This window comes from Rousettus aegyptiacus, unplaced genomic scaffold (assembly GCF_014176215.1).
Source record: "Rousettus aegyptiacus isolate mRouAeg1 unplaced genomic scaffold, mRouAeg1.p scaffold_m13_p_3, whole genome shotgun sequence".
NCBI lineage: Eukaryota > Metazoa > Chordata > Mammalia > Chiroptera > Pteropodidae > Rousettus > Rousettus aegyptiacus.
Window position 1 is genome coordinate 118578944 of NW_023416306.1, and position 22667 is coordinate 118601610.

Below are 22667 nucleotides of genomic sequence, written 5' to 3' on the forward strand. Positions count from 1 at the left end.
ACCTGATGGTGACTCAGATAGAGAGCCTGCCTGAATGGCATGTCCCTCCTCTCAGTCCGAATCCTGAAATGTGCACTATGACCAGGGAGATGTATGAAGGAAACTTTAATTAAATCTGGACAGGGGAGCAGATATGGGAGCTTTGGTTCACTTGGTGATGGGTCCTGGTGTTGCTGCTACCACAGAATAGGATGTATGCTATCTTCTTGGACTTGTTTCTTGGGAAATAAACCCATGCACCCAGGTGTTTGTTGCTGGAACTTTTCTTCAGTGCCTCCTCATGTAGCTTCCTCATTCACCTGAGCCCTTCCTATAAGAGAGATGGGACAGCTAGAAAATCTTGGACATGCACTTCTGGTTTATCTTGTCTACATACTTGAACTTAACATGCAGCATGAGCTTCTCTTGCTGCTTCTGGTAGCTCAGAGGTAGGTTTTCCCTCCAAGTTTTGGCATAATTCTGAAGTGATGATTAAAACTATGGCATTCTTTCACTAGCTGGCAAAACTCTAGCTTCTTTGTGTTCTCCTCCACTTTGTTGACACTATTTTGCAGCTCTTAGAGCTGTTGCAGCTGACCCAGTTGACGACCCTTCTCCAGTTGCTTCTGTAGTACTATCCATGCTTTGCTGCCCTGTAGCACCTACGGGAACGCCAGTAGCAAAGCTCCACATTCCCTCATCAATGACAGTTCTCCTTAGGAGTCATAACAGTGTGCACTTGAAGCATTGACTTCTTCTTCTCTTCTGGTGATTACTATCCAGGTTTGGCCAATCGATGCACACCCTGTCCTTGCAGCCTAGGACAGGCCTTTTCTGGAGTCTGGCCTCTAAGGAGTAGCAATGTATTGCTCTGATAAACTACCTCTTAACTCTCCTTACAGAATTTCTTCTCTCTCCACTTTGTCTTCTTAAAGGTAACCATATCAATGCGGGTGAGGTGTTTGAAAGTGAGCTGGGACTCAACCTTGCTCAGGAAATGAGTCTGAAACTTTAGTTAGAAACTTGCAGTTCTCATTACCAATAGCTATGAGCAGATTCATCCTGGTCTAAAGGATTAGAGTGTGGCTGTTTGCCTCAATCTCTTCCTCTGTGCATTTAAACAGGATACAGAGTGGTTTTGATGTGCTGAGTCAAATAAATTCTCTGAGGGCAGATATTCAGGCTTCTTTTGCTGCTTCAGACTTTTTTTTTAAATCAGATTTTTTGGTGAGTAGATTGAAAAGATGAATGTTTTCAGTTGAAAGATTAGTAGACAAAGTACTGAAAGATTACCTCTACATTGCTTGTGGGGTAGAATATAGGCTAGAATAAAACTAAGCAGGAAAAGATGTGGTAGAAATTTTTTGTTTACATTTGAATTTAATAATAGTCATAGGCAAAAAAGCTTCTTATTGACTAATCAAAGACAATCTTATTCCTGAAGCAACCCATCTCTACTCCAGCTAGGGACCATCATCCTGGGAACTTTTTGGCCTGTTCCCCAATCATGACAGGTATCAAATATAAATTTGAGGTGTTATTGCAAGCTATGTAGTCAGAAAAATGGAAATACTGAAAGACAAATGTTATTGGGCAATTTTAAATGTCATTATTATTTCTGATTCTGTCAGTAGGCCAGTATGGATTGATTTTTATAAAACTTGAAACTACCTATGAATAAATTCAATGTTTACATTTAACAGATTAAAAACTTGTATTAACCTCTTTCTATCATTCCTCTTGATAAAATAGAGCCTCTGTATCACACGTGATTGGCCTTACCTCAGATTACACTACATCAGCCTTAAAGGATTCATCAATATGAGGCTATTGTTACACTTGAGAGTTCAGAAAAATTCCCCATATAAAAACTTGTATTTCTAAATTTTTAGACTCTTAGACATGAGACCCTTCATTATATTTACATTTGTGATAGCCTTGTCTGCTCAGTTACTCATCTGTGCAGATAATCCTGGTGCTCATGGCATAGCCTTTCTGGCCACTTAATTTTAAGCATCATAGTTAAGAAAGCTCAGACATTTCTTGCTGATTGCCTCATGTATATACTGTGCATCTTTCCACTTTGTGTCCCTTGACTTTTTTTTTTTTTTTGTATACAGATGTGTTGTTTTATTTCTGCAGACATTAAAATAGAAGATTGAGGTAAAGAAGAGATTTCAATTAGCTTTTTATTTCAAAATATCTGTTTTCTATACACAAAAAATAAGGTTGAAGGAAAAATAACACTAGTATTTAGGCATATTAGTCACTGAGTAGCAATTAAAACCAATATATATATATCACAAGCAAGCATAGATTACTCACTACTAAACAAGTCCCTTAGGTAAGACAGGTAGAGTCATTTCTTTCTTTGGGCAATTCCCTTCTGCCATAAACCACAGAGAGGTAATTAAAAGAAAAACAGATCATCGAAGAGTTGAATGCTTTAGAGTCAGATTTAGCCTTAAAAATTTATCCCTAAAAAATGGGATTAAGGTGTGTAGAGGGCCTTAGAGAATATTGTCTGGCATCTTTCTACACCTCTCCCTGCTTTACATCTTAAGTGGCCTCTTGAGCCTAATAAGATTTTGCCATGAAAAGAATTATAAGAATCAGTTATGTTTAATAAAAATATCCAAAAATATATGAATAAAGTCTATTCTCTTGCCTATTCATTCCTTGTGGGAAAAAAAACAAAAACAAAAACAAAAAGGATATTCATGGACACCCTGCAGAGAGTACATGGAGCTGCTGCCACCAGTGGTGATGGAAAGTACTGTCTTCTTATTCCAGAAAGGTCCTTTGTCATACATGGCAGCGTATGTGTAAGCAAACTCCCTGACGAACACTTGCTCAAATCAGCCTTTCAGGATAGCAGGGTCTCCAAACCACCGCAGTGGGAATTGAAAAATCACAAGCTCTGCAGCTTCCAGGGTCTTTTGTTCAGCCACAGTATCTGGGCTCAGACGGCCTTCTTTATAAGCTAGGACAGACTTAACAGGATACTGAAAGTTCCCAGGGTCCTTCGGTTTATCTGTGCTGTACTTTCTGGAGATGACAGGATTGATGTTCATGGCATACAGGTCTAACACAGTGACTTCCCATCCTTTCCTCTTCAAAGTCTCTACAGCAGCATCCTTCATGGCATAGTTGAAAGATGTCTTCTCTGCATGAGCCAGTATGATCAGTGCTCTTCTGGCAGTCATGGCTCAAGAGTGTGCTGTTTGGCTGCACTGCTGGTTGCTGGAGTTAACCTGGCTCAGCCAAGGTGTTGAGAGACTTGCGGGTTCCCCTGGCCTTCCAATGCCAAGTAATCTTGCCATGTACCCAAGAAAGAGTAGCCAAGAAGTGTATGGTAATATCTTCAGAGGGAATTTTTGACCAATTAGAGACAGGAGCCACTGGATCAGTGCTGTAGCCTCCAACAGTCAAATTATACTGGAATGTATTCTATATGAACCTCAGAAAATGATTCAGTATAGGGCACCTCATTGGTCATATTGGTCACCTTAAGAATACATTCTTCCGTTGGATTTTCCTCATCACTTTCTCCTTCTCCAATCTTCTACTGTGACATAAACTCTCAAATAAAATATATGTATTCAAGTTATTTGTCTTAGTCCACACTTTTGAAGGTTACCCACATGATAGCAATTGATACAGAAGTTATACTAGAAGACAGAAACACAGGAATGGGTACAGATGTTAGCCCACTTGATAGTCGAAAAGTGGTTGACTGAGGTAATAAGTTCATAATAATTTATGGCAATTTTCCAGGCATTCCAATACTTAGATTTAGCCCTTTTGTGAAGTAGGATGATGTAGAAGGGGAAACAACAGCAAACCTATCACTTGACTGGCATAGGAGTAATGTTAATAAGGATTGTGGTGTGCTGTTTTTGTTAACTTTAGAAATCTTTAAAAATGATAAAAACATATTGTCAGCCAACTATGAATGCAAGATATGCTGAGACTTAATTCCTCATCTCTTGCTGCAATAGGCAACAGTGTCGAAAGCATGGTGGGCTAGCTGCAAGAGACTGCACAACAGGCAGCTCTCCTGTGTTAAAGTTAGAATAAGGACCATGATACATGGGATGGGCATTTGAGCGGAGAAACTCGAGAACTATGAGAAGGAGCCACAAATGTCTAGTCCATGCAAGTATCTCATAGATGCTTTGCAAAGTAATAGGTGCCTTCAAAACCTACTCTGCTTCTTCGTACTGCTTCCACGGCATTAACTAGGTTTGAGTTCTGAGTGGAGGGAAAAGCCCTTTCTCCATGCTCCAGCTCTAAGTGTTGATAACATTACACTCCCTTGGCCCCTGTAGTCCTAATAATGATAACTTTTCTTCCAACCTTGTTTACTCTTGAGTATCTCAACATCCTTTTTTTGATTCATTTAAAGATGAAGACAGATCCTTCGCTAAGGTCTCTTCAGAACATTTTCGGGGTATGCCTTCTCTTTGTATCTAAATTCTTACTGATGAAGCATTTTTTTAAATAAGAACTATCCCCCAGAAAATAAGTCTTCAGCTGAGATTTTGGGTTTGATGAGACATGGATATCTTTCTTCCAAAGGGACAATGTGACACTGATAATCTATCACACTAATGATATCACAGTTCCTCAAAACATTATTGATAGGTGTCTGTGATTAAACGCCAATATAGGAAATTAGTTGAGAAATTATGATAGCTACTTGATTGAAATTGAGCAATGATTGATATGAAGATTGTAGACTGAGTGCCCTTGAATCTGTTGAACTTATTAAAGAACAATAGGCTATAGGCTTAACCATTCATTTGAGGATACTGGTGGAGAATCTCAGAAAGCTTTTCTAGAGACCAAAAAGGATCCCTTACCTTATGAAGCCACTGAGAAAATATGGTTGAGCATCAGATCCAATAACCAGTTGTACTGGATGTAGAGATGAATTACTTTGTTAAATCTTATGCTAATATTAAGGCATTGGTTGGAATAGGTTGAGATCTTGAAACTTGGATTGAGAGCATATAATCAGAGAGAAGTGGCTGAAAACCATGTTTCTCCCAAATTGCCCAACTCTTGTTTGCTAGGCAAAAACAGCCTCTCCCCCACCTGAAAAAAAAAAAAATCAGCCTTCCTCTGCCTAAAGCACTTTGCCTAGGGCAGTTGCCTCTAGGCACATACTCTCATTGCTTCAGACACAAAACAAGAACTATATCCTGGGGAAAATTCGAAGGTCTGCTCAAGAGGAGATAGCTCATACATCAGAAGAGTTATAAGATCTTTCTAAGTTGTATAGAAGAAACTTTGAGTACATATAGCCAAAAGGAAGATATAGGATTTTGACCAGATAGAAGAAAATGAACTTAGGTCATGACAAATTCATCACTATGGTGGCATTCACCTAAGTTTTGTTCTTTAATATATTGACTCAAATGCCTGAGATCTCTATCCATTTCTCTGCTTGTTAATTAAAGCCTGGAGTCAACTCTTGTATGTATTTCGAGGTCTCATGCTGTACTTTGCCTAAAATAGAGAATGGATCCCATTCTTGTCTTCAGACAGGAAGATAGAAATGGTGTTTACCTATTAAGTACAAGGTATTCAGTCATAACCATATTTCCTGAGAGGGTTCATCAGTAGGTTAATACCACCAATCTCGAGATCTGTGTGAATATTCTCTATGTAAGCCAGAAATACCATTGAAAAGCCTCCCTGGATTTACAGTAGCAATGGAAGCCCAAAGGAGTAAGCATATTTTATTTTTGGAACTTATCCAAAGTAAAGTTGGGCAGTTTCTCTAAGTCAACAGTATGGAATAATAATTAGACCTTTGACTTGAATGGATCTGTGGAAATAGCCAAGGAATCACAAACTCCTTAGGGATAAAACACTTTAGACGTTGTAATCAAGTAAGCATAAGTGGTATAGATCTAGTAAACAAATATGAATTGAGCCACCATAGTAAGAATTTAAATTCTTATCTAAGTCTATCCAAAGACCCAGGGCTCCTTGATTGAAGAGGAGCCTGGGTCCCTTTAAGGATAAATCCATGAAAAGAGCAATAGCGTTTACTATACGGTTAGCTAATAGTGCATTAGAGAAAGAAAAATCTTAAAATATTCTGGGGTTATTAGTTATTTGCTTTGATATAACATTGAATTCTTGAAACATAAAAAATTACCATGATCTACTATTCTAATATATGTTATTTAATTAATGGAGCCTGATGCAAGCCATGTTTCAGTGGGCTTAGTGGGCCCACATTTGGGTTATTTCACCTAAGGAAAACCTGGATATGCCTTTTTACAAAGAAATGTTCTGAGTTGAGTGAAGCTGTGTACAAGTAAAATGTTCCCTTTGAATTTCAAAATGTCTCTATTAAAATTTATGACTTAATATTTCAAGCATGAACTTGGTAGGACTTGGTTCTGTTCTTAGTTCACTATCTAGCACCTGAAGAACTGTGCAAGTACAACTACAAAGTGTTTTGTTGTTTGTTTTTAAATCATACTTAGATTCCTGAACTGCCTGAGGTTGGCTTGGGTGGTATCAAGAAGGAGAGAGGGCAGAATATAATCACTCCTGCAGTGACACATTTTCTCTATCACAAAATGATTGATTACTGCAAAGAATGAGGCTGGCCTCTGACTTGCTTAGGGGATGGTAATAAAGACATTTTGGAGACAGTCAACATCCACATATGCAGGCACACAGCTGCAGTTAAAGTAAGCCTTGTTATTAGTATTGCCAATTAAATAAATGGATATTTGATGACACTTTCATAATAATGAAAATGAAATCCTGCAAGTTAAAACATCATTAAGAAATTTTTAAACAGGCCTTTAATGCAAGCATAGGATGTCAGTTTTATGTGCTGAGGCGAGAGAATGACTAATTATTTTGTTCAAGCAGCCAAAAAAGTGGCAAGAAATAAAAATATGAATTGTGTTCTGTTGGACTGGCGGTTTGCCTACAGTTCCTTATTTGTCAAGAAGTTTGCATAAAGTCTCAGAAGCTTTTGTACCATTTTCAATTAAGGCAAAGGATTCTAGCAGGCTGCTTAACTCTTTCCAGGCAAAAAGAATATTACTTTTTAGCATGAAATTACTGAATTTTGTCCTGAGAAGTAGAAAAATCGGAAACCATAGGCCTTTGATACATCCTGCGTAGGAAATACAGGTGTGGATCCCTATTGCTGAGAACCTTGTAAAATCAGCAGTGAGTTAATGACAAGCATTTATGCTCAGAGAGAAATCAAAATGAGTTACTGGCAAAAGATCTATCATCAATTGGAAATTAAGTCAGTAAGTAACACTTGTACTTTAGATTAAGTCTATAAGTAACACATATACTTTCACATGTATCTTTATAGTGGGACAAAAACCACTGAAGTTCAGAGTACAAATTAGCTATCAGCAGGCTTCAGAATAGAGAAACAGTAACTTGTGTATTACTGAAAACCCAGGACATATAAAAGGTGTCAATTTTTTCCTTTAGCAGTTTGAGCCACTGAGAGCCATAACCTTGTCTTGAATATGGACAGGTTATAGAAGGATCAGTGATGAGCTTTAGCCAAGTCTTAGCATGTGACAGTGCTACTTTATAAAAAACAAACAAACAAAAAACAAACACAATACAGTTTGAGCAGCTTTTCTCTTGGGCAGCCTGCAAACTTGGTTCAGAATATCTGGTTCTTACCATATAATTTATTATACATAATATTTCAAGGCATATTCTGTAGGTGAGTTTCCAACTCTTATTTTCATTCTATACTGAATCAAGATTAGGAGGCATTCCTGGCTAATAGTAGTCTTCTCTGAAGTAGTTAATGAGGGTTGACAGACAGATACAAACCTGCTCATCAAGCAACACTATCATGCAGTGAGCCTTTCATCATAAGAGTTCATTAGCAAGGACCAGAATCAAAGTTATTTTTAGGAAGGTGATACATTCAAGTCTAGATTGTATGGCTGACACAATTAACAGTCGTGACCCGTTTGCTTTTAAACAATTTGGATATGGACTATTGAAGCCAGAATTGGTAGACAGAAGTGTTAAAACACCCAGTGGGGCCGACCTGAACCTTCCCCACAGCAATACAAGCTGAAGACGGAGAAGTTAACTCTATGAAGGGACTGGGGCTAGGATTTCTATATCATAATGAAGTCCTAAGAACACTGGGGACTGAGAAAGACATGAAGAATTACAGGAGGAAAATTAGGATTGGAGAGATAGAAAGTTAAGCTTCCTTAACCACACTCTTGGGTGGCTCCACCCCATCCACTTGAAGCACTATTGCCCTGGCCCTCTCTGTCCTATAAAGGAAAAATTTAGAAGTTGGTTATAAGAAACAAAGCTGTACAAACGTTACCTAACAAAGGCCCTGAAAGACTGACATGAAGAACATCGTTCTAACATTGATAAACAGTGCTTTTAAAGTTTTTGGTTAATCATTCCACTTATTCTCCTCCATACATCCTACTAAGCTCAATAGTTTTGTCAGCCAGTCCCTAGCTACAGTCCCAGAATTCATAAATGCAAACTATGTCTTTCACACTCAAGCTTCAGGAGAAAATGAAACATGTTATTGATAAAGTCATGTGATCAGTTCCATCAGCATGAATTTTTTCTCTGAAAGAAAAATCACAAGGGCCAAAACATTAAACTCATGAAGAAATCCTTACCATGTTAGTCAGAAACTAGAAGGCTTTTTCTTGGATCATGAAGTCATTGTTTCTCATCCTTAACTTTTTTTCAGTCTGTATATTCTAAGCAGCTCAACTACGTTAGTTCTCATAATATAGTGTCTAGAATGACATTCTGGCTGACTGCAGATATTCTTGCTTGCTGAGACAATGGCCTCAAAGCTATTTGGGGGTCTTGAAATCTGTGGGCCCTCTTGCCAGGAGACACACATGTTCTATGTTGTATAAGATACTCTGAAAGCCTGTCTATTTGAGATCAGGATAAGAATCTGCTTCCTGGAGACCTAGCAATGTGATAAGAGGTAGATATGAGTATGAGGAACCACTGGTCTCTGACTTGGTAACGGAACGTATATGTCAACACAAACAAAAAGGAGCTGGCCAAGGCCAGGAGGAAACAAGGCTGAATCACATTGTTTCGGAGTGTTTGAAGGAGAGGCTCAGGGAATTTCCCCACTACCTCCACCAAAAACAGCTAATAATGGCTAAGAATAGCCATTATCTCCAACTTCAGCATAACTTTGTACCCCTGTAAGCTGCCTATGAACTTCCAGTTTCATAAGAAAATTTCAGGAGAAATAATGAAAGTCCTTTCTAAGGTAAGCAGTTTCAGCAGACTGGGGTAAACACATTCCCAAGAAAAATGCAGCTTGTGACTTATTAGTTCTCACCCCGTTTTTCTGTATTTATAAAGACCATCTTACAGGAGAAGCCTGAGGAACCACCATGGAAAAAAACATTTATGTCTAAACTAAGTTACAAGCTTGAGAATGCTACTCCCTCCTTTGGCTTAGCCAAGTCCCTCTCATGCCTTTCACTTTAAAGAGTCTTTAAAATCACCTACCTCCCTCCTCTCTGAGGCCAGAGCAGCAGGCACCTCTAGACCATCTGTTTTTTTCTTATTAAATTCTCTTCACACAGGTGACTCAGTAGGTGTTATTTCTCAGTTATTTCCTTGGCAGCAGGTTCTGGATTTCTAAGTAGACATTTCCTCTGCCTCTTCCTCTTTAACAAACCCCTCTTTTCACTGGCTGGCTATTAAGGCAGACTGTTTTCCTGCACTTCATCGCTCTAGGCAGCTATTTTATAGCTTTTACCCTCTTCACTGGCTTTAGGCACAGACCAGGCTGGACTTGTCTTCACTCCAACTTCACCTGTGCTCTCATTTAACGTTCGATGCCTGATCTCCACTTTCCTCTCATTTTCCCCTCTCTTGAAATTCTCGCTCTTTCTCCTTTGCCAGCTTCTGCCAAAGTAGCTTCTCCACAACAGACCTTTATTATCCCACCATGGATTCTTCTCATTCTTTTTTGATGTCCTTTCTTCTAACTTCCTACCATCTCCCCGATAACCTTCTCCAGCTATCAGCTAAATCCACACTAATTGTATTTTCTTCCTCCCTGCACACAAACACTCTCCCATAGCTTTCAACAACACTCTCTACACCTAGTCTCCCAGCTGATTTTACTCTTTTATATGAAGGCAGCCCAGCTGCAACCTCTCTCGTTAGTTAGTAAACCTATCCATGCATGGTTGCTAGCCATGTAACTTTCCTTCCACAAACAAGTTATGCCCTATACAAAGATGGTCATTTTAGTACGGGGTGGGACCCAGGCACACATATTTTTTAAAACTCCCTGGGTGATTCCAATTTGCAGCCAAGGTTGAGAACCACGACCTATATCTGTTTACACATGGAAAAATTGTGCTCAAGTTCTTCGCATCCAGACAACCTTAATGAACTGCACAGAAAGATCAGACAGTGAACTGCCTCTGCAGTTGGGTTTTAGATTGATCCTTGCATTAAATATGAGATATCCCTTTCTGTCTCCCATCAGTATCTTAAAAGTTATTGACTTCTCTCATCATGTGGCCAGGGTGTACTCCTGAAAGTAATTAACTCCACAGCTGAAGAAAATGTTCCCAATTCTCCCAGGCTGATGATTACTACTCTATTTTCATTGTTCATCATTGTGATAGTCATAAGTCTTTGCCTTCATTTCAAATAGAAACATCTCTCTTTTAGTCTAACCCTGTTTCTTTCATGTTGGCCTCCTGTGGACATGAAAAAGCCAATAAGCTCTCCCTTCATAAAACTGCTGATGCTTTTAAAGACATGAATCAAGTCACACCTTAGCCTTCTGGTCTCTGGCTAAATACAGGTGTACCTCGTTTTATTGCACTCCATTTATTGTGCTTCATTTACAAATTGAAGGCAAGAACCTCCACCAGCAAAAAAGACTATGTTTTGCTTTATTGCAATACTCGTTTTATTAAGGTGGTCTGAAAGTGAACCAGCAATATCTCCAAGGTATGCCTGTAGTCCCCAGTTAATTAATAGAATTAAAGAATACCAAAACTGGAAGGAACCTGAGGGATCTTCCAGACTAATAGCTGCAAACTTTATTTTTAAGCAGTGGGATCATATTATTAAATGCAGTCTTAATCATAACATGAAAGTTGATACAAGCAGAGCTGCTTCAGGTAAAGTGTTCTGGGAGACACTACGTGCAGTGGCAGCTGAGGCATATAAAAGGAACTTTTGGTACTTTGCAAAGTGGAGTCTGAAAACCTCTTCGAAAGCCCAGCATTCCAATTTTATGGATAAAGAGGCCAAATTCAGGATCTTTATGTAAATTTTCAATTTTCTAGTAATACTGGACATATTACTTTGGGGGTAACATGGGGATGTAATGGACAGCACAGGGAATATAGGTAATAATATCATAATAATTGTGTATAGCAATGAAAGGTTACTAGATATTGTGGTGATCACATCATAAGGCATATAAAAACAGAACCACTATATTGTATACCTGAAACTAATATAACATCATATTGTCAACATTATATAATTTAAAAAATGATCAATAATGTAATATAAAAATGCTTAATGTAGCCACTGGACGGTTTGATTTTGGATTTGATTTTTAATAAGTAACTGTCTTTGCCTTATTGAGTAGCTGATAAGCACAGACATATTTTATTCCCACTAACCCAAAAAGTACCAAAAAAAAAAAAAAAAAAAGAGTGCCTAACATCAGGGAATACAAATAAAGCTCAAAAGTGAAGAATCTTTGAGACTGTTTCCAAAGCAGTCCCAAGAGGCCTTCGCTCCCTCCCATCATGTCACCTTGGTTAAGCAGCTACATACTCCTTAAGGATTTCATCCTATTCTTGGATTTTAAATGGTGGTTGGAGGTCTGCTATGTCTTCTCTAGTCATACTGCTCTGTGAATTATAGTGCTGAAAAATATAAATTTAACCATCACTACCCTTCCAGCCTCTTGAGAGAACACGTGGAATCCATTGCTAGGAAAAAAAAAAAGAGCCTAGACATGCCAGATATAGGCGAAGGGTTTTTAAATACTTGAATTATTTATTTCCTTTCCTCTCTCACAAAATTTCTTTTAAAGGAAGCACATTTTTAAGTATTCTTATTATTTGCTTTCTGTGCATTTTCATTCTTACCTTCCCTCATCCTGGAATGTCTTTTAGTTCCTAAGGATGAACAAACACAGAAGTGGCAGGAGATCTAGGTAATATGACAGGGTGACGACCATCTCAGGAAAATGTACTATATGGTTAGGACCAGACCTACACCTAGGAGCATTCTGGAAAATACAATAATTTGGAATTTTATCAAACATTCTTTGCAACTTCATACAGCATTTGTTGAGAGAAGAGGCCAAGCACTTGAGAAGAAATAGGGAAAAGGCTGGTGCTCCTAGTGGATCTCGGTCTTTCTCCTATTATGTTGGGCAATTTTGCTCTACGATGTAGTGAAATAGTGACTTTATGGATCGGTAGACCTATTAGTCTCATCCTTTTGACAGCAGGTGTGTGGCCACCTACCATCTGTGGTTCCATGAACATACCTTTTGTGTGTGTATATGGGATAAAGACTTTGCCACTGCCCCTCAGCCTAAGAAGTTTATTAAATCATTCCTTCTAAGGACATGTAAAGATCTGTTAGTGACATTATTAGAACCCCCTATGAATTGGCCATATTTTCCTGACTGAACTCTCTTAATCCACTTCTTGTTAGATAGTGTCAAAGGGACATACTTAGAAGGCTTCCTGGAACCACAGGCTTATAGCCCTTTGTCTCTAATGTCCACGGAGTTAAGAATCCTCATATGGCCTATCCCTCAGCCTGTGGTCTCAGACCACCTTCACAGCCTACGTCTTATAGGCTTTCCTCTAGCATAGGGCTTTCCAGATGCCAGGTGATATCCTGAGTTCTTGATATGCATTATCCCATTTATTCTCTTCTAACAGAATTATGAGGCATGAAAAATCGTACCACCATTTTACAAATAAGGAAGCAGAAGCTTCAAAAAATTAAGTAACCCCTCTGAGGTGAAACAGCAGTCGGTGGTGGAAATGTGATTTGAATGAAGACAGATGAACTCCAGAATCCATGAGACTGTCTACTTCTTTGTATTTATTCCTTGCAGTACTTTCTGAAAATCCTGCTTGTTTTCTTCTGAAAGTTTTCTATAAACTCTTCTGGTCATGTTTCCATATGCCTTCCCTCTAACAAGATCATTTTCTCCTTAATCCCTATGCTCTATATGCTTTATAAAAAGGCTCAATCAACACATGAATACATCTATAGCACATTGTACACTTGAACTGTGCCCTGACTAGGCATCATAGGAGATAAAAAAGGCTGAGGCCCTGGTCTTCTATTCTTGCACCTCATCATTTTCCTATGTGTTGTGCCCGTATGTATATATTTTTAGATCCGAGTAGACAATTTGGCATTTACAACTATTGAATTACGGCTTTTTCAAAATCCTTTTTTCTAAGATTAATGTCAAGTTTATTGAAGTCTTTTAGAACCTGAGTGACTCAATTTAAGAATATTCATAAACTGATGGACATATTCTTGAACATTCTTTTCAAGTCATTGATGGAGACATTGATTCATCTTGATCCTGGTGGAATACCTTGCAATGTCACCCCTAAGATCAGTGGTAAGCTGTTAGGTATCCTGGAGGGAGACCAACTATTTACCACCTAATAATTCCAGAATGAGGACTACATATTTCAAGCCTTCGTATATGATGACATCGCAGGAGTGAAAATATCACAGAAAATTCAGTGTGTTCTACAAATCCCTCTCACACATAAAATTGTTAGTGGTATGATTTTATTATCACACAGTCAAATGATTGCCACCTATAATCTTACAATCTTCCAGGGGATAGGACATTGTGTGATGAATTGCATTAGTCTCAAGTTTGGATATTAAATTGACCAGTTCTTAACTTCCTGGATTAACTTTTATAGAAATCCTTCTGTGATTCCTAGGGAGCCTGCAGGTTTATTTGCTAATTCTCTTAGTGCCTAAGGGCATATGATGTCAGATGACGTTAATTGCAATACATTATGTTTGGGAAGTTATATATATATATTTCAAATATACATATTTATTTTAATTATATATATATAATTTAAAATTTATTTTTGGCTGTCATTTTTAGGCATATTAATTATCGATTCACATCGGAAGGAATAAGAATTAGGAAAGAAGAAATAAAACTCATTTCTTTTTTTTTGAAGGTTGTGTTTGATATCTTTCATTGTCCCTTTGTGTCTTCATTTCACCTACTCCATTCTGCTCTGTGCCCCAGGAGGCCAACCTGAATGAACTGCATTCATGTCTTTATTTTCTGGAATTTATTTTATTTCAGCCAATAGGACACACCAGGAGAATACTGGAGGGTGAGAAGGAAGGTTCGGGTGTTTCCCTGGCTTCCTTCCTTTGACCCTATAGCAAAGGTCGTGAATCCTTCCAGATAGCCCTCTCCATAGAGTTATTTCTTGAGGTTCAATTAACCACTTTCCTAATTTTCCCCTTCAGGCCGGGGGAGGGTAATCACTTTCTCGGTTACAAATTCTGATTTTTGCCATATTAATTGTTGCTTTCCCTAACCACTGCCTACTTTATAAAGAGTCACCATTTTGTTAAGTTCTCCTCAACTACCCAGGGTCTTATGTACTTCCTACTGGGACCTTGATTAATGCACAAATGATATGCTTTTGTATTTAGAAAATCCACTGATGAGAAAACAGAGCAAGGTTGTTGTCATATGTTTGGCATGTAAAAATAAGTTGCATTGCTATACTAAAACAGAAATAGAAAATGACAATCTTTAAAAGGTATAATTTGTAAAAATAAAAAATCAACTCATATAATGTAGCTCAGAAAAACTACAAAAAAATTTCGAAGGCTTTATAGAAATATTGAAATTTTAGAAAATCTAAATATGAGGAGATGTAGTATGTTCATAGATTGTTAAGACACAATATGATTTAAAATATGTCCACAAATTTTTGATACTTCTGCCTTCAAAAGATAAAAACTAATCCCCCTCCTCGTAAGTGTGGGTTGAACTTAATGACTTGCTTTTAAGAAATAGAATATGGTTAAAGTGATAGTGTATGACTAGTTTATAAGAGGAATCCTAGCTTTCTCCTTTCTCTCTCTCTTGAACACTGAGGAAAACCAGCTGTCATGTCATGAAGGCACTGAGGCTACCTCATGTAGTGGCCTTTGTAGGGACTAAGCCCTCTGACCAAGATCCATGGGAGGAAGCCAGCTGTCTTGGAAGCATATCCTTTCCCCAGACACGTCTTCAGATGACTGAAGTCTTAGATGACATCTTGGACTGAAAACTCATGAGAGACTCTGAGCCAAAACCTCTCAGCTAAGCTGCTCCAAAATTCCTGACCTACAGAAATTATCTAAGATGATGCAAAATTGTAGTTGCTATTTTAAGGTACTACATTTTGTATATTTTGTTACACAGCAATATATTGATAACTAATATGTCCAATATCATAAAGGTATCACCTATTCCCAAATTTATTTTTAGACTAAATACCATCCCAACAGAAAATCCAATATGTATTTTGTATAACTTGGCAAATTTATTATAAAATTGATATAACATTCACTCATTCTCCTGAATAAGAAAAGAGAGGTGAAAGGACTGGTCTTAATAGACAGAAATGCTTCCTAGTGGTACAGGGGGTAGATAAGTAGGTTAATGGAATAGAATAGTTATCCCAGAAAAATAATTATAAATAGACACTCGATATGTAGGAGAGGTGGTACTACTGGTGAAAGGGGAGAGAATGGGTTTTCAGTAAATGGTATGGGGAGCAGTTATGGTCCACATAGAAAAAAGAACAGAAAGTAACAAAATAACAAAATTGGATCCACTCTTGGTTTGGGTTTCTGAAAAAGTAAACCCTGAAAAAAGGATTTGGGTGCAAGAAGTTTGAGAGATGAACCACATAAAGCAGAGTCAGAGACTGGGAGAGTAAAGCAGGGAAAAGAGGAAAGCAAGTAAAGTGTGTATTCATGAATTGGTTATTTCTATGGACAAGGGAGACAATCTTGATGCAAAACCCCTGATGCATTCTGGAGAACACACCTTGGAATTTAAAGGGTAAAGAAGCAGGGGCATTTATTGATCAGCTCCTACCCCTTATTGGTTGAATGTTCATCCCAGGGGAAATTTCTGGTTGTTGACTGCATGATACGAACCACCCTAAAAATTAATGGCATTAAAAAAAAAACACTTTATTATGCCCATGAGTTCTGTGGGCAAAATTTGGACAGGACAAATTTGGAGATGGTTTGTCTCATCTCCACAATGCCTGGAGACTTAATTTAGAAGAATCGAATGACTGTGAGTGACTCAAACAGAAGGGATCAGAATCATTTGGATTCTTCTTTCATCATATCTGGCAGTTTATCTGGCACGAATCATCAGCTGAGACTAGTAACTACAATACCTACTTTGATCTTTCTATATCGCTTCAGCTTCTTCTTATCCTGGATGTCTAAAGGTAGTTGGATTTCTTACATTGTGACTCAGGTAGAGTCTGCATGTAACAAAAGGTAGAGTCTGCGTGGCTAATTTAAACCTAGCCTCAGAAGCATGCAGCATCACTTCCACTTCAAGCAAGTTACCAAAGAGAGTCCAGATACAAATGGAGGCGCATTAGACCCCACCAATTGATGGGAGGAGTGTCCAAGAATTTGTGGCCATCTTTAGAACTATAATGGGTGTTACCACTCGAATTTGTATTCTACAGGCTGATATGTTCACATAGGCAGAGAAAAATCTCAGGCATAGAGGTGCAGGTGTTTGAGGTAGGCCATTGTCGGTGAGTATAGAAATTGTCCAACAAAACTGCATGTGATCTCTGGGGTAGGAACAATTGTTATGAGCAGGGCCTCAACAGCATGAAAGTCCATCATTTGTGTCATCCAGAGCTACTTGTGCCCTCCTTTAAGTTCACTATGTCCTATCTCTGATTCATCAAAGTATCAACCTTTCACAACCTCAAAAAAAAAAAAAAATTCCTAAAACAGAAATTCCGTGAGACAGGGTACAGTTACTTTTATTGAGTCAATTCTGAACATGAAATTAATTTATATCTCCCTTCCCCTAACCTCATCCAGAAATTCTACTCTCATAGATTGTTCACCCAGTGGAGTGAAATCAATCTTCATTGCAAGGCATGAACCTCTGGCTATGTTGCCCTAATCTGGCCCATTTGCTACAGTTTCCCATTCACTATTATCAACTAAGAGGTATACCAGAGAATCCTCAGAGTTCCACATATATTTCTCTCTGCTCCTAATATAAAGCAGCGATCCTTGCTCCTCATCCTAGTTACTGTATATTCATTGGCTAGTTTACTTTAGCCAGTATAGTAACTCCTTTTTCCTCCCTATCGGTCCACTAGCAAGAGGAGCCCTCAATGATCAGATGACAGTCATTGTTTTAGTTTCAACTGAATACTACCTATCGCCCTGGTAGAGATGTTACACCTTTAGGAAATAGAACCTCTAATCTAATAGAACCTAAAATTGTGGATATGGGAATGACATATTTGCCTATTGCATCATTTGGAGTGATGGCGAAGGAGATTAATCCTATCTCATGGTGTCTTGGACCCATACAATCTAAATATTTGGGAAATAGAAAATAAAATGGCCACTGGTTTATCATATATACTGCATTTTGAAGGATGATACTCTAAATTTACAAAGTGTCATCCACAAACTAGTATCCCAAATGAGTATTGGGCCCCTCTAAAAATTTATCAGGCCTACAGCTTCCAGGTGATGTGGCATATGATAGATACACTTATTTATCATGGTGGGTAGTGGATACTGTGATAGTGTACTTAATCGTTCCATCTTTTTTGATATAAAATGGGTCCTTTTTCTGAAACAGTCTCATATAATTTTCCATATTAATAAATTAGAAAGTATGTGAACCCTCAGACAGTTGTGCTGGCAGAGGTCCTGTGAGCAGGGAATACAAACTCTTGTCCAGAATGCATATCAATTTCAATTAGGATAAAATTGCTGCACCCTCCAGAGTGGAAAGGGTCAGATGTAATTTCTGTGAACTTTCATCCTCTGTTACATTAAAATCTATTGGCCTACTGTGCAATTTAAATAAATCTTTTAGCCAAGCATGATCTTGAAGCAGCATGCATTGACCATTTGGAAAATAGCTCTAAGTTAAACAGATCTTCTAAATGTTGATTCATTTCATTATACAATGTTAAAAACATCACATTCTTTAATAAAATCGCCAATTTCATCAAAAAGTCTTTAGGTATTTGGAAGTGGTTGAGTTCAAGGTATAACATACAAATTTCCTGCAATTCTCATTTTCACTGAAATCTTCCAATTGTATCACCGGCAACAAATATTGTCAGTTGTTTTTCTTGAAATGGCAGGCTTACTTTGATAATTTTTGAGAAAATGACTACCAAATAACCAAGTCTGAATAACCATGCTTTGCGTGTCAGTTGTTATTTCCAGGGAAAATGCTATTCTGTTAAAGAGGCTTGTTCAGCTTTCAAGTAAAATAATTGCAGAAGTGCTTTTTCTTGATAGAACAATTATACTTTGGTATGCAGCAAAAGCTTTATACGTACTTCCTATTTCTCACATAGAATATTAAAAAGACATGTACTCAAGTATCAAGATTTTTAAATTAATACTAATTTTGACTGTTTCATCAAGAGCATCTCTAGGAAAACTGACTTTAAAAATTGGCAGTGAATATTATTAGTACATTTTAATGCCACAGGCTTGATTTTTGCTATGGTACGAGCAACTTGATATACTATTGCTTTGGCACTATCAGTGGAAATGCCAATAAAACAAAATATGCAAAAATAATCAGTATTATGAAAATAATTTGACCTTGCAGACTCCCTGAAAGGATCTCTAGGATCCCTAGGGGTTTGTACCCCACATTTTGAGAGCTACTGCTATGAAAGCATCATTTCCAAGCTGTATGGTACCATTCCAGCAGCACATCAGGACTGGCTCCAAGCATCTAAATATGACCAATGAGGTGAGACATTGATTTTATTGCATCATATTAAATTTTATTTAATTGTTTTGCATTGAAGAGAATCTTGTGAATCATCACCTTTTCATGATTTTGATGCAATATAAGTTTGATCTACTCTCACAAGGAAGTGGGGACTTCTCTGGCTGGCCCATAGGGTTTGGAGCAATCTAGGATCAGGGTTTTCAAGTATATATATCCTAGACTTCATGGTCCCATCTCTTTATCAATCTTTCATTTATTTTTTTTTAAGCTTAGGAGACTTGCCATTACTATTAATTCACCCCCCTCTTAATTCTTGCTATCTGTATAATGAAATATTAATCCTTATTTTAAGTACATTTTGCCCTCTGGCTACAGGAAATGAGGTTCTCTTTAAATATACAATAGAGGTCTTCATCTTATAGCACTTCTTAATATTTGAATGACATGAATCTCTCTTTTCCCAGGCTTCCAAGATAGTTAACAAAACCCAGACAACTTTACTATCCTGATTACCATTATCCTCATATATTTTAAATAGTGGGACTATGTAAGAGCCAATATTTTCTCTTTCACCTGTGCTTCTTTCCAACAAACCACAGGGAGACTCTTTAGAAATGTGATGCTGCAGCATAACAGTGTTCATCACCACCCTAATGACCAGTAGTGGAGATTCTTTGCCATCTGACTAGCAAGTGAATTTTAGTTCTAGAATTTCATCCTATGAGTCTACTTTCTAGAACAGTTTGGGTGATAGCCAAAACCAAATCTGAACCAAGAATTTGGGAAAATTTTTTTGGGGGGGATACAAACTCAAGAAGCAAGTCAGTAAGTAGGGAAATGTAACTGGGAAGGGAAAAAAGCCAATAAAGTATGTGAATAAGTGGTTATCACTGTTGGCAAGTAGGGCTCATGTTCTACTGTGAATTCGCTGAAAGGCTGTCGAATGTACTTAACAATTGTCCTGTTTTCGGGTGAGGAAGTTTACTTTTTTACTCATTCTTTTTGCTCATTGGCTGAAGACCATTCTAGGAGCATTGACCCTGTCTCTTTCAGCTACCCCGATACATGGGCCAAGACTGCTCTAGCAGCCAGAGCAGCTAGAGTTTCGAGGAAGCTGGCCAAATGAAGCCCATTCTGACAGGCAGATGCTTGAGGTAGAAAAGCAAATGTAGGACTCTTTGCAAAACCTCTAGTTGAGCTTTGAATTGGGTTAAGAAATAAGGGTGGGCTCTGATTATATCTGTCATAGATTCTAACCTCACCTCCACACAAAAACCAAATTCAGGAAGATTAAAGGCTTAAATGTGAAAGGAAAGGCTATAAAACTTTTACAAGATAGCCCTGTGCTTAGACCTTATAGTAGAGAGAGATTTCTTTAAAAAGATACAAAAAGCACATCCATAAAGAAAAAGATTCGAGAATTTCTCTTTACTAAAAGACAGGGAATGAATAAAAATAAGCTACAAACTTGAAAATATCTGTAATACGTAACAGCAAAGAATTAGTGTATAGTATATTTAAATACTATGAATCAAAAAGATGAATCGATGGAAGGAAGGAAGGAAACCTGACAGAAAAATTGCGGGGGGTGGGGGGCAAAAATCAATGAGCAGAAACTTTATAGAAGATGAAACAAAAATGATCCATAAACATTTGAAAATATTCAATCTCATTATTAACCAGAAGAAAGAAAATTGAAAACAAATAATTAGCAGAAATTAAGCTGTCAGAATGTATCAGCTATTGACAAGAATGTAGAACTCCTATTCACTTTTCCAGGGAGTATAAATTGTGCAATTTCTATAAAATATGAATTGGCATTTCATAGCAGAGTTGAACATATGTATTCTCTATGATCTATCAATCCCACTTACAGGTATATAACTAAAGAAAGTTTTGCACACCAGAATGTGCACAAAGATATAGCCTTTAAAAAATATTACAAAATTAGAAATAAAACAACTTGGCATCAGGGGGACTTTGAGCCTTGGTTCTGTTTCTTACTAGTTGGGTAATTCTGTACAGTTACTTAATCTTACTACCCTTCAATTCCCTCATCAGTAAATTGAAAATAACAGCAGCTCATAATTCATAGGCTTGTTAGTAAAATAAATAATACATGTAATATCCTTAAAAATGTGCTTTCTTGTTCCTTGCTTAATAAATGCTATTAAAATGAATAATTTTTATTTTCATTACAGAGTATCAGAAAGCACTACTCAAAAAAATAGGTTATTACATCTTTGAGTTCCTGAGGTCTTATAAAATAGCATTTTTTGCTTGCTTCTTTCTAGTCATCTGATCTTAATAATAGGATCTACCCCACGTAGTTGTTGAGAGAACTGAGATAAGGTAGATGGAAAGAGTTCTGCGCCTGATGGTGGTCGCAATGACGAGCCACTATTATTATTTTTTCTATCTTATGAGGGTATTCTCTTTGGTTTTAAACTATGAAATTTGAGGATTAGCCTAATTTGTCTTGTTCTTTTTCTTGGCTTTTCTTCTTCCATGTTTAAGTGTGTGTGTGTGTGTGTGTGTGTGTGTGTGTGTGTGCGTGCGCGTGCTTATTTATTTATTTTAAAACACCGACCTTTTAAACATTTGAATTTTATTTGCTTCTCAGACTTCTTTTTCAATAGTTTTTTTTTCTTTTGATTGGTCTGGATCTGATTTAGATTTCCTAAAGTTCATTTTTTAAAAATTTTGTTGAATTCCCTTTTCTTTTACGATTTTGAATATTATCATATTTTAGACATTTTCTATCAAGTTTCTATATTGAACAGGACTTTTCCCAAAAAAATGTAGTTTTGATTCATCTTTATGGTTTGTAAATTTAGAGAGATCTCTTTTGGTCTTGGTATTGAAAAATTAGTGTAAAATAATATAAAACAATAATAAAATGAAAATTTCTGAAATTATTATGAGAAAAAGAATTACAATATTCAGAACTCAATTTAATTAAGAAAAATACTTGATCTTCAAACTGTGGGTCAACAATATCAGCTAAAATTCACTTAGATATTAACACAAAAACTCAGAAACTCTCCGTGTAGTTATGTGCACAGCAATAAAATACTTTAACATTCAATTGCCTGGAAACCATATTACTTCAGATAAAGTTGAGGTCCTCTGTCCTTGCCACACAAAGTGAGGGCCAAGGGCCAGCAGCACCAACATTATCTGGGAGTTTGCTAGTGTCAAATAATGTCCCATAATTGCTGAATCAGAATCACCATTTTAACAGATCACCAGGCTATTGCTATGTGTAATAATGTTTGAGAAGCTCAGAAGTAGAGACCCATTTGTTCATGTAAGGCACCTTCCTTCTTGAGTATAAGTGGATAAATGACCAGGTTCCCTAAACCATAATATAGGTATAGGGCAAAGAGGCATTTTGAATGATAGCTACCGTTAGTTGAAATGTTAAATACAAGCAATTACACTGAATAGCATTATGTGTCCAAGTCTCTTTCTCAGCAATTCAATTCTTTGTAGCATATAATTCCAAATATATTAGCCATGTGTGAATGTGTGATATATTTGCACCTATCTCACTTGACTCTTTGGTAAGACATTGCTTTTACTATACTACTGTTGAAGC

The 22667-nt window shown here is 37.3% G+C and overlaps 1 protein-coding gene across 1 annotated transcript; it reads right to left on the minus strand.

The window, feature by feature from the left end:
* Window positions 1-543: 543 nt before the first annotated feature.
* LOC107514970 (NAD(P)H dehydrogenase [quinone] 1-like) lies at window positions 544-3185 on the minus strand. Its single transcript, XM_036239544.1, has 3 exons — window positions 2884-3185; window positions 2687-2769; window positions 544-641 (listed from the first exon to the last, which is right to left on the minus strand). The coding sequence occupies exons 1-3, from the start codon at window positions 3183-3185 to the stop codon at window positions 544-546; spliced, it is 483 nt and encodes a 160-aa protein (XP_036095437.1).
* Between the last annotated feature and the right edge of the window lie 19482 nt (window positions 3186-22667).

Bases quoted from the DNA above. Each gene is read 5' to 3' on its own strand.
- LOC107514970 (XM_036239544.1), bottom strand. From the start codon at position 3,185: ATGACTGCCAGAAGAGCACTGATCATACTGGCTCATGCAGAGAAGACA. The intron at 2,770-2,883 runs ATTCCCACTGCG...AGGACCTTTCTG, and splicing joins GCAGAGCTTGTGATTTTTCA to GAATAAGAAGACAGTACTTT. The intron at 642-2,686 runs GTTTTTGTTTTT...GCGTTCCCGTAG, and splicing joins TGTCCATGAATATCCTTTTT to GTGCTACAGGGCAGCAAAGC.